The sequence below is a fragment of the Schistocerca gregaria genome, chromosome 11 (assembly GCF_023897955.1).
Source record: "Schistocerca gregaria isolate iqSchGreg1 chromosome 11, iqSchGreg1.2, whole genome shotgun sequence".
Taxonomy (NCBI): domain Eukaryota; kingdom Metazoa; phylum Arthropoda; class Insecta; order Orthoptera; family Acrididae; genus Schistocerca; species Schistocerca gregaria.
The window spans coordinates 54,963,516-54,979,406 of NC_064930.1; the positions used below are offsets into that span (position 1 = coordinate 54,963,516).

Below are 15,891 nucleotides of genomic sequence, written 5' to 3' on the forward strand. Positions count from 1 at the left end.
TCGTTGAGATATCACAGATAGCCAAAGGACTATGACAAATGAATTTGAAGCATTCAGTTGAAAATTTCCCTGCTGGCTTCCATCTGTGTGTAGGTAGCCAGAGGTACCATGTTGATAGGAGCTAGGATTATTACTAGGTAACTGCAGTTTTCTATTATTAAAAATACCTGTCCTGGAAATTTACTGACAAAGGTGGTCATATGATGTGTGGCAGAGAGTACCTTGTACTGTGACTAGTAATATTCTTTCCTGTTCTGCTTTCATATAGAGCGATGGGAAAAATTACTGTATATATGCCTCTGCACGAGCCCAGATTTCTATAAATTTTCTCAGTAATGTTTAATGTAAAGAATGTTGTCTTTCTTCCAGGGATTGCCATTTGAGTTCACAAAGCATCTCCATAATACTTGTGTATTGATTGAACATACAGTTAACAAATCAAGCAGCCTGCCTCCGAATTGCTCGTATGTATGCCTTTAATCCAGTCTGGTGAGCATCCCAGAGAGTCGAGCTGTATTCAAGAATTGGGTGCACAAGTGTTCTCTGTGCAGTTTCCTTTACAAATAAACCATACTTTTCTAAAATTTTCCCAGACATCCATTCACCTTTCCTTCTACCAACCTGTAGTTCTTTTGGCTGGTCATTAAACTTAACTCGAGTTTAATCTGCCTCCTGTTCAAGCTTAGGATTACAGGACTTCTCTTTAATCCTCAAGCAGGCACACCTATGTATAAAACACGTCAACCACAAATACAGTGGTTTTTGCACCGTTCTATTGTTCTAATTAATGAGCCCATATCTATTTCTTTGTTATTGCTACAGCTAACATTGTGACTAATTATGTTGGCATCCATCCGAGAAAGCAGCATTACTGTATAATAAACAGTGGGCTAGGTGAGAGAAAATTTAAGTTGTGTGCGAAAAAATGACCCATATTACAAGCTAGCAGCACAATCTGAATGAGGCAGTTGTCTGAGAGATAATTAGCAACCGAATAAGCGGCCGGCTGGGCTGTGATCCAACTGCGCTATTTAATACTTCGAGCAGGTCATTACTGCGAGGTAACACCTGTCTGTGGCAACAGAGTGATGTACCCGATTATAAGAAGAGGTTTTTTCCCCAGATTTGTCATTCGAAAAATGCAGGGTCATCTTATATTTCCAGACTAACTATTGCTGCTGAGGTCTACATTTTTACATTGTTTAATAGATTAAAATAGGGGTAGTCATACAGTTTACAGTTGAAGCCTTGGCTATTGAGGTTTCGTACATTTTTTAAGGATTCTGGGGGTAGGGCTTAGTAAACTATACTTTAGTTTGAATAGGCACGAGGTTTCCCGATACACCAAAGCATTCAGTATGGTATTGAGCTCGCTTGAACGACCATCGGACGTCGAACTCGTGGCACTGGTACAACGGATACACGAGAACTAGCTGCGACGTCGATCTAGTGCTCTGCTTAAAAAATTGTCAATTTTGTGACACGCAGGAGGAAATAGCATTAAATTCTATCAGCTTACAAACTTCTGTTGTGTTTTAGTATGTTTGAAGTAAAAGTTCTGATACTTGTATGGTTACTGTATATAAACATTTATGCTGCTTTTCAAGTAAAGGTAATATTTTTCAAAAACTATCACATGATTTTGAACCCAAGTCAGTATTTTAGTTGGTTATGAAAGACTAATGATTTAGGAAGTGGGCTGCAAATTTGAAATTTGGTTGCTATTAACGTGTTAAAATACCGCGCGCGCGCGCGCGCGCGCGCACACACACACACACACACACACACACACACACACACACACACACACACACACACACAATTACCAGCTTTAAAACAAGATGGTGACATTCATATGAAATGAGAAAGCCAATGTATCCATAAGTAAATGTGTAAAAATTAAACAAACACCTTAAACTGCCTTAAGTTGTAACCGTAAGAATACTTCTCGGGTTATCAGCCGAGTGGTGGCGGCGTCCTGTTGCAATGTTTTGATGAGTTTTGTTCCCATCATCTTCTGGCGAAGTGAAGATAAAAAATCTTCACCAGAAGATGATAGGTATGAAACTCATCGAAACGCTGCGACAAGGTGACACCACCACTCGGCTGATAAACTGAGAAGAAGTCATCAGTGGAATACGCCGAGAAAGACTGCAATCGCATATACTGTAAGAATGAATTATAGGGGAAAGACCTGTTGTGGAGACAGTAGTAACAGACATCACTAGTTTGCAGGACGAGTGAAAGTTAGGCAATTGGACTGAATTGTATTGCGATCTTTTATTTAAGTGTTAGTTGCTGTTGTTACACATGACCTGCACTCTAGAAGATATTGCCAACTGCGTTCCCTTGTCGTATACTTTTACAAATAAATTCATAAAACTTTGTCAGCATTACCAGGAAGGATTCAGGATTCACACTCACAGAAGTGGAAGTGCAAAAACAGAACAAAATAACTTTTTTTAGATATGAAATTTATTCGTTTTTTCACTTACTGTTGGCTGCGTTTGTTGCTATAGGTACATTTTTCTTCACAAGTAAGAGAGATTCTTTAATGAATTTTGCACAGCATACAAACCATACTTACAGGTGTATGAAACTCTAGAATTTTCCAAATCTATTAAAAACTGTGGTAAAAATTGAGATAATTAACAATTATTTTTTTCTAAAAATAAACTTTAAAATGTAACAGCTCATTCATTTTTTCATAAATTAAATAGATTCTAGAGTTTCAGACACCTGTGAGTATGGTTTGTATGCTGTGCAAAATTCATTGAACAGTCTGTCTTACTTATGAAGAAAAGTGTACCTATAGCAACAAATGCAGCCAATTTTAAGTGAAAAAAATGATGAAATTTCACAAGTAAAAAATATTATTTTGTTATGTTTTTGAACTTCCGCTGCTACGAGTGTGAATCCTGAATCCTTCCTGGTCATGCTGACAAAGTTTTATGAATTTGCTTGTAAAAGTATAGACAGTGGAAATTAAGATGCCCTGCTGTGCCTCTCCTGCCCCAAGGCAGCCCGTTTGCCGTCCTACCCCCCTTAAGCACAGCACGTGAATGGTGACACCAGTTTTGCTGAGAACTTCGACTGTGGAGAGGAGAGTGGTACTTCGGCTTTTGATGGACATCTACCCTCTTTAAACTGTAGTTTGTACGAATGTATGTACTCCTAATCGAATCAGCTGTAAAATTGGAGAAATACTCAACAACAGGAGGTGCGAAAAGTCTGGACTGTACTTGTGTGTCTCGTACAGCGGTTCCATCAACATTGTTCACCGTGAGGTGATGGGAATGATACGGGGTATGTTAGCTGCTAGTTTTTAACGGCCAATGAGAGACTGGTGGGCAGACGAAATGTATGGAACCAGAAGACATTGTCTCATTTCAGCATACAAGTGGAAACCCACTAAGTGTGCAGAAAAAAAGGCTGAATATTCGGTAGAATCAGCCTTTATTTGTGACAAGGAAGATACAAATTTCACACCTGTCCTGTTAGGATGATGGTGGTGATAATGATTAAAAATAGATACCATAGACAAGAAGAGGTTTTAGCAAACAGAACACAGCATGTTGTTCTCAATGGAGAGATGTCTACAGACGTCAAAGTAATTTCTGGCATGCCACAGGGGAGTGTTACGGGACCATTGCTTTTCACATATATATAAATGACCTAGTAGATAGTGTCGGAAGTTCCGTGCGGCTTTTTGCGGATGATGCTGTAGTATACAGAGAAGTTGCAGCATTATAAAATTGCACCGAAATGTAGGAAGATCTGCAGCGGATAGGCACTCAGTGCAGGGAGTGGCAACGGACCCTTAACATAGACAAATGTAATGTATTGTGAATACATAGAAAGAAGGATCCTTTACTGTACGATTATATGATAGCGGAACAAACACTGGTAGCAGTTACTTCTGTAAAATATCTGGCAGTATGCGTACGGAACTATTTGAAGTGGAATGACCATTTAAAATTAATTGTTGGTAAGACGGGTACCAGGTTGACATTCATTGGGAGAGTCCTTAGAAAATGTAGTCCAGCAACAAAGGAGGTGGCTTACAAAACACTCGTTCGACCTATACTCGAGTATTGCTCGTCAGTGTGGGAGCCGTACCAGGTCGGGTTGACGGAGGAGATAGAGAAGATGCGAAGAAGAGCGGCGCGTATCGTCACAGGGTTATTTGGTAAGCGTGATAGCGTTACGGAGATGTTTAGCAAACTCAAGTGGCAGACTCTGCAAGAGAGGTGCTCTGCATTGCGGTGTAGCTCGCTGTCCAGGTTTCGAGAGGGTGCGTTTCTGGATGAGGTATCGAATATATTGCTTCCCCCTACTTATACCTCCCGAGGATATCACGAATGTAAAATTAGAGAGATTCGAGCGCGCACGGAGGCTTTCCGGAAGTCATTCTTCCCGCAAACTGTACGCGACTGGAACAGGAAAAGGAGGTAATGACAGTGGAACGTAAAGTGCCCTCCGCCAGTGAACCCAGTGACACATTCACAGCTCACTGCAAATCCTCGCCAGTAACTGGAAGTTGGGATGGTACCTTGCTCAGTGCTATTCTCCACAAACCATCAGTTAATGGGATAACCTCTTCGATACAAGACATTACCTCACAGAACCACTAGTTGCCCAGCTGAAACTTCGTCTGTACGACACCAGTCGAAACCAGTGTTGGTCACAATACCCGCTACTAGTGAACAATCCGAAATAAATTTCACTATAAAATATTTCTTACACTTACCCGGATCTCCATAAGATTTCCCCATTTATCATGAATATCTCTTCATTCATTTCTGTTCTCTGTGGAACTCTAATGTTATTCTTGTAATTGGAACATAGTTCAAACAGTTAAACACCAATCCATTAATGGTAATATATTGCCCTATGAGCACGACTTCAGATTGAGAACTTGACCCCCACCCTGATTAGAACTCTGTATTAGATGTATCTACAAACCTTTGGGAAGTGCTGGAACAGATAAACAAATGGCAATATCCTCACATTTACCAGTTTAGTTATTATTGCATTCCGTGTTTGTTGACACTTCCAATGCTAGTTGACATAATCCCTTTGCTACTACTGTCAGAGTTGGTAATTCTGGCAAATAACAGCATGTTGCATACCTCTCTTTTACTCCTGCAACATTTAACAATGAAATGTAACACACACATTCGAAGAAAACACACACCAGCTCAAGATCCATTACCGTGGACAGGTACATTCATATTAGAGTTGAGGCAATGCCTTGTCCTACCCATAGTAATGGTCAGTTCTTTAGACTCATTGCAAGGTTTCCAATGAATACTGCTACTTGCCGTGTAGCTAACAGATCTATTTAGTCCTTGATTATACATATTCATATAATCTGCAGAAAGGGTGGGATAGATATTTCTATTTTTTGAACAGGTGGAAATTTAACTTTCTTGCTCTAAGCCGTATGGGAGCTCGTTGAATACTTTTCCACCAGTGTACCCGAGATCCACAGTGAACCCCAGACAAGGAGGCAAAGTCTACATGAAAATTATTTTGTGTCTTCTGTTGTGGTTGCTTGTATCACAGTTTGTCTGAAAGTTATTTTTGTCAGCAACAAAAACTGTTAAGGGGTAAATGTGCTGAGAAATAAGTGTAAGAATTCAGAAATTCTTAAAGAGGGTTCTTAGAGATACACAGTTATCTGCTTGAAACAGTGATAGTTGACAAGCACCCCCCCCCCCCCCCCCTCCCCCCCCAGGTCACTATCGAGAGTTATGATTGAAATTCAGAGGACAACATTAGGTACCATCAAGTGGAGTGGATTTGACTGCTGGTGTGAAGTTTACCGAAATAAATGTCAAATAATGGAAAATCAAGGGGGGGAAGCACTGGTCACAGCTGTCTACAAAAAGGGTAGTGAAAGTGATCTACAAAATTACTGTCCAATGTCCTTTATATAAGTTTGTTGCAGAATCGGAGAACATATTCTGAGATGAAACATAACGAGATATCTGGAACAGAATGATCTCCTCCATGCCAACCAGCACGGATTTCAAAAATATCGATTGTTTGGAATCCGCCTGGCACTTTTCTCACGTGACATACTGAAGGCTTCAAATCGAGGCAGCCTGGTAGAAGCAGTATTTCTTGATTTACAAAAGCATTTGACTCAGTATCACACCTATGCTTATTTTCAAAAGTTCGATAATATGTGGTGTCAAGTGAAATTTGCGACTAGATTGAGGACTTTTTGGTACGGAGTACGCAGCATGTTATCTCGGATGGAGAGTTATCGTTAGGTGCAAAGTAATTTTTGGTGTACCCCAGGGAACTGTCTTGGGATCTTTGCTATTCACGTTATATATTAATGACCTTGTAGACAATATTAGCAACCTTGGGGTTTCTTCAGATGATGCAGTTATAAATAATTAAGTACTGTCTGAAAGTAGCTGCATAAATATTCAGTCAGATTTTTATAAAATTCAAAGTGGTGCAAAGATTGACAACTTGCTTTACTGTTCAGAAGTGTAAAATTGTGCACATTACAAAAGGAAGAAATGTATCCTGTGACTGTAATATCAGTGAGTCACTGTTGGAATTGGCCAACTCGTGCAAATACCTGTGTGTAAGACTTTGTAGGGGGTACGAAATGGGATGATCACATAGGTTCAGTCACGGGCAAAGCGGCTGATAGACTTTGGTGTATTGGTAGAATACGGGTGCAGTTCAATCAACCTACAAAGGAGATTGCTTACCAATCACTCATGTGACCCATCCTAGAATATTGCTCAAGTGGGTGGGACCCGTACCAGATAGAACTGACTGGGGATATTGAATTTGTGCAGAGAAGGACAGCACAAATGGTCACGGATTTGTTTGGTCTGTGGGAGAGTGTCACTGAGATGCTGAAAGAACTGAACAGGTAGACTCTTGAAGATAGATGTAAACCATCCCAGAAAGTCTACTATTTCAACTTCAAGAACTGAATTCAAGCAATGTTTCTAGGAATATATGACCCCCTACATACTGCTCACATATGGATTGTGAGGATAAGATTAGAATAATTATAGCACTCACAGAGGCATTCAGTCAGTCATTTCTCCCGCGCTCCGTGTGAGAATGGAATGGAGAAAAAACCCTAATAACTGGTACAATAGGACGTACCATCTGCCATGCTCTTCATGTTGGTTTGCAGAGTATAGATGCAGATCTAGATGTAGAAAATCAATGTATAACTCTGCCTGACTTACATCAATCCTCCATTCAACTTTTATCCACCCCCACTAACCCCAAATCACCACCTGTTAACTTTCCAGAGTTTCTTAACCTCGAACCTTGCCTCACCGTCATTCCGCAAATCCCTTAATGTGTGAGCTATCGTTACATCTGCAGAAAGAATTTCAATCCAGCAGCTAAAAACTGATACTGACATAATACTACTAACTGACAAATTGCAAGAATTACCCGGTAGAAGGACTCCGCCAGCTGCCAGATTTGTCCAACTACAAACCCTGCCACTTTGATTCCATTTGCAGAAATCGACATGATTTCCAGTTTTTGTGCTTCTTCATATGTCAAATTCTGTGACTGTGACACAGTTTGTAATTGAGATCCTCTGCTTTGTCTTACGGGGGTAAGAGTGTCTGTGCATGAAAAAGAGGGGAGGGGGATGATATAACACTTCAGTCTGCTATGTACAGTTATGTGGTACATACAATCAAAGACTTCGGCAATACCACACCTGCCGTGTGCAGAATCCTTAACGAAATCTGAACTGATGCAGGATCCTTTACGAAAGCCAAACTGAGAGTCTTAACTAAATGAGTCAGTGTATCAGTATCTGTCCACTCCTGCTGCCTCTGACAGCATTCAGTTGCGGGACGGTACATTTGAACGTGCGAGTCAGTTTTTGCCGTGTCGTTTTTGCACAGACTGGAGAGGTTGTGGCCCTTCAAATCCCCCGTCTAATTGTGGTTTCGTCACAGCATGTCGTGCACTGTATTGTACTGTACAGGCGCGGTGAATTAATTAGTACTCTTTAATGCAGGCACGACTTACTTTCGGCCACGTGTCTGTACGACCTGCTCTGCTCCTCGTCCACTCGGGAATCGTTTCCTCCAGTTTGTCCTCATTTAGCAAATTCACCCTGTGTATCCTTTATACGTTATCATTGGCAGGCAGTTAAGTAGTACTTCACGTAAGTGAAATATCGGAAAACTAGAGCAGCTAATTCGAACGAGTAATAGAAATCGTGCCGGACTGTCGCAGGTGACGCGGAGATGGTGCGGCAGCTGGCGGAGTCTGCAGGCGAGGCGGGCAAGAACAACGTGTGCTTCCAGGCGCGCCTGCTGCTCGGGGACCTGCAGGGCTGCCTCGACATCCTCGTTGACACGGGTCGCCTGCCTGAGGCCGCTTTCTTTGCCAGGTAACGTGTCCCTCCTGAAGGTATAGAATCTCTGTCTTCCCTGCTTGTCATGTCCTACCCGTATCTTCAATATCGTAAAAAAGTTCGCTAAATTGATATCATACTATTACTGGGTTTCACCTACGGGGAGATCCTTTTGGCGAGCTCTGATCCATTCAGGATGAATTTGTGTGTTCATTCTTTCTGAAGTGTGGGGTGTTTTGTTTCACTAATATGTCAATACCTGTGGAGTTCCAATTTTAACTGTTCCCTCATTTCATTAAAGATGTTATTTTGCAAAATGGTTTTTGTGGCTTTTTAGGTAATTGCAGGTTACACAGATTATTTATGAGATTTGCCTTACATTCCTGGAAGGAGTTAGTTTAGTAGATTAAAACTGCGTGTCAGACCGGGACTCGAGCCAGGGAACTTTCGTTTACACGTGCAAGTGCTTTCTAAATTGAGCTATCGGAGTACGACTCGTGGCCTGTCCTTACAGCTTTACTTCTGCTAGTACCTCATGTTTTACCTTCTGAACTAAGCAGAAGTTATCCTGCAAATCTTACGGGACTAGTACTCGTGGAAGAAAGGGGACTGTGGAGACGTGGCACGGGGGAGTTTTCTGGAATGAAAGGTAAATGTTCCCGGTTATAGTCCCGGAGTTTTAAGCCTTCCAGAAATTTGTAAATGAGTGCACACGTCACTCCAGAGTGAAATTTCACTATGGAAACACACCCTAGTATGTGGCTAAGCCACGTGACGGCAGTATCCTTTCTTTCAGTAGGGCTAGTCCCGCAAGGTAGCAGGAGAGCTGTGTGTGTATACATTCCTGCGGTTTGCAAATTTCTAAATAAAAGGAAGTGAAAATTTGGTGTGAAACTTTGAGTATTGATGTAATGGTTTTACTTTAATTAACTTTTTATATTAGGCCCTATACATGATATAATGAAATTTATTTCCAACAACAAATCACTACACTATGCAGAATTCTTCAGAAGACACAATCTCAGATTAGATTTAAAATTTCTTGAGAATTTAAAGTGATTTGATAGTGGCTCAAATACTGTAACCATTTACAGATTTAGTGACAAGTAACACTTATTTTTAAGAATAATGAAATTGTGTTGTATACATGGAGAGTACCCGGAGACACTGGCAGGTTTCAGAAAGATTATACAAGGCGTACAACTTTGCTTCTGCCGTTTTTTTCCCCCAACATTTGAGACTTTAAAATTGGTTACATGTCTATCATTCAAAGTATTTTCCATTGTCGGTCACTGCTTTCTCCCAACTTTCGGGCAGTGTACAAATACCGCATCGAACAAATTGTTCATCTTTTGAAGTGATCCACGAATCGATCCGACTTGTGACTTGTTCATGAGATCGGAAGCATTGGTCAGCCCGGCCATGCAGCGTTGATATAAACAGGTTACAGTCAGTGGGAGCAGTGTCTGGAGAATACAGCGGGTCGTTCACGACTTTACATTTTAGTGTTTCCAAGTAAGTTTTGACCTCTTCTGCAATGTGGGGTCAAGCGTTTTCGTGCTGCAAAATCACTTTATCGTGCCTCTCGCTGTATTGTGGCAGTTTGTCTTTTAATGCTGTGCTCAGATGCATTAATTGTGTTCGATAATGAGCACCTGTGATTGTGTCACTCGGTTTTAACACCTCAAAGTACACGACGTTGAGCTGGTCTCACCAAATGCAGGGCACGATCTTGGAGCCGTGAATATTTGTTTTGGCCGGCGACGTGGGAGTGTGGTAAGGATATCCCCTCGATTCTTTGTGTTTAGGGTTACTGTAATGAACCCATTTTTCATCCCCGGTCACCATGTGATGCAGAAGTCCCTTCCATTTTTGCCTCTGAAGCAACTGTTCACACACACACACAAATGCCATTCAACATCCGTCAGTTTCAACTCACACGGGACCCAAGTTCCTTCTTTCTGAATCGCGCCCATGGCTTTGAGATGTTTTGAAATGGCTTGCTGTGTCACTCCCACTATTGTACCAATTCTTCTCGAGTTTGGCGTGAGTCTTCACTCAGCTATGTCTCCAGTTCTGCATCTTCGAAAACATTCTCTCTTCCACCACTACGTCGGTCTAAGACATTAAAATCGCAGTTCTTGAAGTGTTGAAATCACTCACGACACATTTGTTCACTAATAGTGTCCTTACCATATGTACTTGAAAGCATTCGATGAGGCTCGGCCACTGTTTCCTTCATATTGAAACAAAACTGTAACACCTCCCACAAGTGACAAGCATTAGGCTCGTAAACTGACATTTTGAATCTAGAACAATTTCATGATGCAGACACAAATCGATTAATGTTTGAATGAGGTTATGTTGACAGAGGTCCAAGCTAACTGCCTGATGTTTGCGTTCTGTTTCTTTCGACCGCTACTTACCGTTGTTGACAAACAGCGAAAGTGAAGTTTTACACCTTTTACTACGGTAAGACAGAGCTTCAGAAATCATATTTTTAATGTCAAAACATTTTCGGGAGCAGATGTCGACCACATTCGTAATTTATTGGCCGAAGAAATTGAGGAGACGGGGTTTTGATAAGTTGTAAGTGTCAGTGGTTGCTAGGAGCTACAGAGGGGGTGTTAGGAAGTCAGTGCCAGAATTACTCAAAGTAAATGCAGCTGAAGATGAATAGGTAGGCATGAGAGATGAAATGTGGAGGAACAACTAGTTTAAAAGCCGAGGTCCAGTGGAAGTCTTTTGGGGACGTGCGAGATATCGAATTTAATTGACGAAAGGAGAAAATATTACACTACAGCAAACAAAGGCGACAGAAAGAGAATGGAGATTACCCCAAATGAATATTGGAATTTGTTTTTCTTCAGACAGAAACTGTACGAAATTCTACATTATGTAATTGTGCAGTATTGTAGAATACTGTTAAAACAGTACTTTATATAATTTACATAGTTCACATAATACAATAAAAGGAGAGAAAACAATAAACGTTCTTTGCTCAGAATTGAGTAGCAGCAACTGCACTGCCCTCTGCTGTCGTCAGCTTGTCGCCACTACGTGACCCAGGGCAGGGGACAGTGGCACCGGTTTGTTCTGCTTCAGTCACAGTGAGTCAGCCCTGTTCGGTGATATCCGGATGGAGCAATCTAAAGTGCCTCCAGGCAGTAGACTCGGCAGGTTCCACCCACATTTGATCACAGCTGGCTGTCCACAGTTGTTGGCAGTCCGAGGAGCCGTACTGCTACTGAACTGAGGAGAATTACAACATAGATCTCAGTGGTTGATGGCCGTGGAATGGGTGTAAAAAATTTACATTATCCTTTTTCCTTTCAAATCTGCAGCTACTTGATGCCATACGTTAAAGTGGTGTAATACCTGCCAGGCAGTAAACCTTTTCTGTAGGTGTTGGTTTCAGACATAAAGTTTTCACAGTTACTCGATACTGTCAGCAGGAGTGCAATCTCTGAATTTGAATTATGCAATAATCTTACAAGAGAAGTTTATTTGCCAGATCATGATATATTTTTGGCAGGGTAAATTGCCATCTTCAGATCATCTTGTCTCCTGCAGAAATAATGAGCTATGCTGCCTCTATAGCTGTCCGTAAATCCACGTGTTCTCAGTGCAGGATTTTATGCGCGATACTGACTTCTCCGTTACCTCTCACAAGTACTCAAAAAGACTCCTAAGAGTGATCTGGGTGGCTCTCCTAGCCCACATCATTATGGAGCCTCGCTGACTACCTGGGTTCGGGGCTTCGTGGGATCTGTGGCACACTCGAACCCGACCATTACCTCTTACCGACTAAAATTGGGATTCGTCTGAATGGCTAACAGTTTTCCAGGCGTCTAGGGTCTGGCAGGTAGGGTCACAAGCCTAGGAGAGGCGCTGCAGGTGATTTATTGTTAGCAGAGGTATTCACAGCAGTCATCTACTGCCGAGGCCCGTTAACGGCAAATTTTCCCACACTATCATAACGGATACATTTGTTGTATGTCCCACACTGCTCTCTCTCGTTAAGTGAAGTCCGTCGGTCATTGCATTGTCCGTGATGAGAGGTAATGCCTGAAATTTGGTATTCTCTAATGATTTCCAAACTGGAATGTGGGCACGTCCATCTCCAACTAGCTTTCTGCATTCAAAGTCATTTAACTCCTGCTGTGTGGCCGTAGTCACATTGGAGACCTTTTCGTTCAAATCCCCAGAGTACAAAAGACAGCTATGCCAATGCACTGTCCTTTTCTATCTTGTGGATGTGATACTACAGCCTCATATACAGGGTTGTCCATTGATAGTGACCGGGCCAAATATCTCACGAAATAAGCATCAAACGAAAAAACTACAAAGTACTAAACTCGTCTAGCTTGAATGGGGAAAACAGATGGCGCTAAGGTTGGCCTGCTAAATGGCGCTGCCATAGGTCAAACGGATATCAACTGCATTTTTTTAAGTAGGAACCCCCATTTTTTTATTATCAAAATGCCCAACACGCGTGTGCTACGTATGCTGCTCGGTGTCCTGGATGACCTCATCCAAGTGTCCGGACTGTTTGTCGGATAGTTATGTTATTTAAGGAAACAGGAAGTCTTCAGTCACATGTGAAATGTCAACCACGACCTGCAACAAATGATGATGCCCAAGTAGGTGTTTTAGCTGCGGTCACGGCTAATCCGCACATTAGTAGTGGACAAATGGCGTAAGAATTGGGAATCTCAAGAACGTCGGTGTTGAGAATGATACATCAACATCGATTGCACCCGTGCCGTATTTCTATGTAGCAGGGATTGCACGGCGATGACTTTGAATGTTGTGTACAGTTCTGCCACTGGGCACAAGAGAAGTTACAGGACGATGACAGATTTTTTGCACGCGTTCTATTTAGAGACGAAGCGTCATTCACGAACAGCGGTAACGTAAACCGGCATAATATGCACTATTGGGCAACGGAAAATCCACGATGGCTGCGACAAGTGGAACATCAGCGACCTTGGTGGGTTAATTTATGGTGCGGCATTATGGGAGGAAGGATAATTAGCCCCCATTTTATCGATGGCAACCTAAATGGTGCAGTGTATGCTGATTTCCTATGTAATGTTCTACCTATGTTACTACAAGATGTTTCACTGCATGACAGAATGGCGATGTACTTCCAAGATGATGGATGTCCAGCACATAGCTCGCGTGCGGTTGAAACAGTATTGAATAGCATATGTCATGACAGGTGGATTGGTCGTCGAAGCACCACACCGTGGCCCGTATGTTCACCGGATCTGACATCCCCGGATTTCTTTCTGTGGAGAAAGTTTGATATTTGCTATCGTAATCCTCCGACAATGCCTGACAACATGCGTCAGCGCGTTGTCAATGCATGTGCGAACATTACAGAAGGCGAAGGGTATGTTGTTACACGTATTGCCAAATGCATTAAGGTTGACGGACATAATTTTGAGCATTTATCGCATTAATGTGATATTTACTGTTAAGCACACTGTAACAGCATGCATTCTCAGAAATGATAAGTTCACAAAGGTACATGCATCACATTGGAACAACTGAAAAAAAAAAAAAAAAAAAAGTTCAAACGTACCTACATTCTGTATTTTAATTTAAAAACCCTACCTCTTACCAACTGTTCGTCTAAAATTGTGAGCCATATGTTTGTGACTGTTACAGTGCCATCTCTCACAAAGCGCAAAAAGTGGCTCAACTAAAACATTCATATTTTTTTAAGTACTACACGAATAAGTAATAAAAATGGGGTTCCTATTTAAAAAAACACAGTTGATATCCGTTGGACCTGTGGCAGCACCATCTAGCGGGCCAACCATAGCGCCATCTGGTTTCCCCTTTCAAGCTAGACAAGTTCCGTTTTTTGTAGTTTTTTCGTTTGACACTTATTTCGTGAGATATTTGGCCCGGTCACGATCATTGGACCACCCTGTATATTTAAATATCACAATCCGATGACTTTTGTCACCTCAGTGTGGTAGTGCGTAGTCTTTTAGTCACGGTCATATTCGGGAACAACTCTTTGAACTCCCGGGAGCAAATTGTTCTCAATTATGTCCGTGACCGTGACTGTGTATTACATATAGATTGACACAGTGGTCTATGTATGTAGTTGGCTATTTAACTTGCTGAAACTAGTCTTTGTCATTACTGTTGGCAGCAGCCAGAGACGTGGTCGTGTGTGAGCTGCGTTAGTGTGAATGTGTGTGTCTATGTTGTCTATTTTGAATGAAATACTTGTTTAGTGGCATTTTTGCTGTATCTGTCTGTGACTCGACATCTCTGCCGTATGGTGACTAACAATCCTTTCTTTTCATGATATTGTCATTATTCATCCTATGCTTTCCACTGTTTGAATTAATTTCTCTGTTAAGAAGGCTTAATGTATCAGTGAAAGCTTCCCTAAATCTTTACACTACAATGAGGTCCCTTCTGTCCGACATCTTTCCCACCACACCCCCTCCCAATCTCCACAATATACTCGTCAGACTGTATGTTCTTTGTGCCCCTCCATCTCCATATCCTATAGCTGCTGCCCCTGTGACTGTCCCCACTGAAGACTTGCCCTACGCAACCCCCTACGACCACCTCTACCGTCCTCGTCATTTGCAAAATGTGCACTTTCAAAGGGAGGAACGACACGTCATGTACCAGCTCGTGCATAAACACTATTTGGCCTTCTGCATTGACATGACTGTTATCAAGTTATCAGTTAGGATGAATGGACATAGGCAGAGGACGTGTACTGGCAACACACACACAATATGTTGCAGAACACGCTTTACAGTGTGACAGTTGTGACCTCACGGTATGGTTTCCCACGTCTGCAATCTCCGGAGGAGGGAACTGGCATTACAATGTGTCCTCGGTTCTGACCACCCATCGATATCAATTTTTGTCACTTCCTTTTATTTTTCTATATCTTTTATTTACTGACCTGTCTGTTACCCCCTGCCCTTTCCGCCACTACCACTTAGCTTTCTGCTCTCGTTAACTCTTGCACGATGTTTTGTCAGTAATCTCTGTCTTTCTTACTACCTTATTTTCCACCTTTATGCTTTCAGGATTTCAAATTTCATGTGGTTCACTCCCCAACAATCAGTCTTTCCTTCTCACCCTGTGTCGCAAGTCTCCATTGACTCAGGTTTCTCAGCAACTTTCAGAAACTTTGCCCTTTTCCTTATCGTCACCAGTCCTATTCCTTCACTCTCTTCGATAGCTTTCAAACCCTCTGCTTGGAGGAGGATTGACTGGTTCCAAAAGCTTCCAAATTTTAAAACCATTATATGTTCTTTTGTCCTGTCACCACTTGGTGAGTAGTTTCTATATCTGTCCAATTACATTATGTTTACGAGTAAGAAGATTACATTATTTATAATGTTTTCAGTCGTACAGTTTCATTCAGTGTGACATCTGCTTGCTTTGCACAGGCAGAGCTATACCCGACAGGGCACGCTCACGCACTCGCCGTGGTAGATGTTCCGACGGCTCGAGCTTAGGCTGCCGGC

At 41.9% G+C, this 15,891-nt stretch overlaps 1 protein-coding gene across 1 annotated transcript in view; it reads left to right on the forward strand.

The window, feature by feature from the left end:
- LOC126295182 (coatomer subunit beta') overlaps positions 1-15,891 on the forward strand; it is a 145,404-nt gene that overhangs the window by 106,851 nt on the left and 22,662 nt on the right. The window contains exon 13 of the mRNA XM_049987488.1: positions 8,251-8,407. Within this exon, the coding sequence (XP_049843445.1) occupies positions 8,251-8,407 (157 nt within the window). The remainder of the gene's footprint in view (positions 1-8,250; positions 8,408-15,891) is intronic.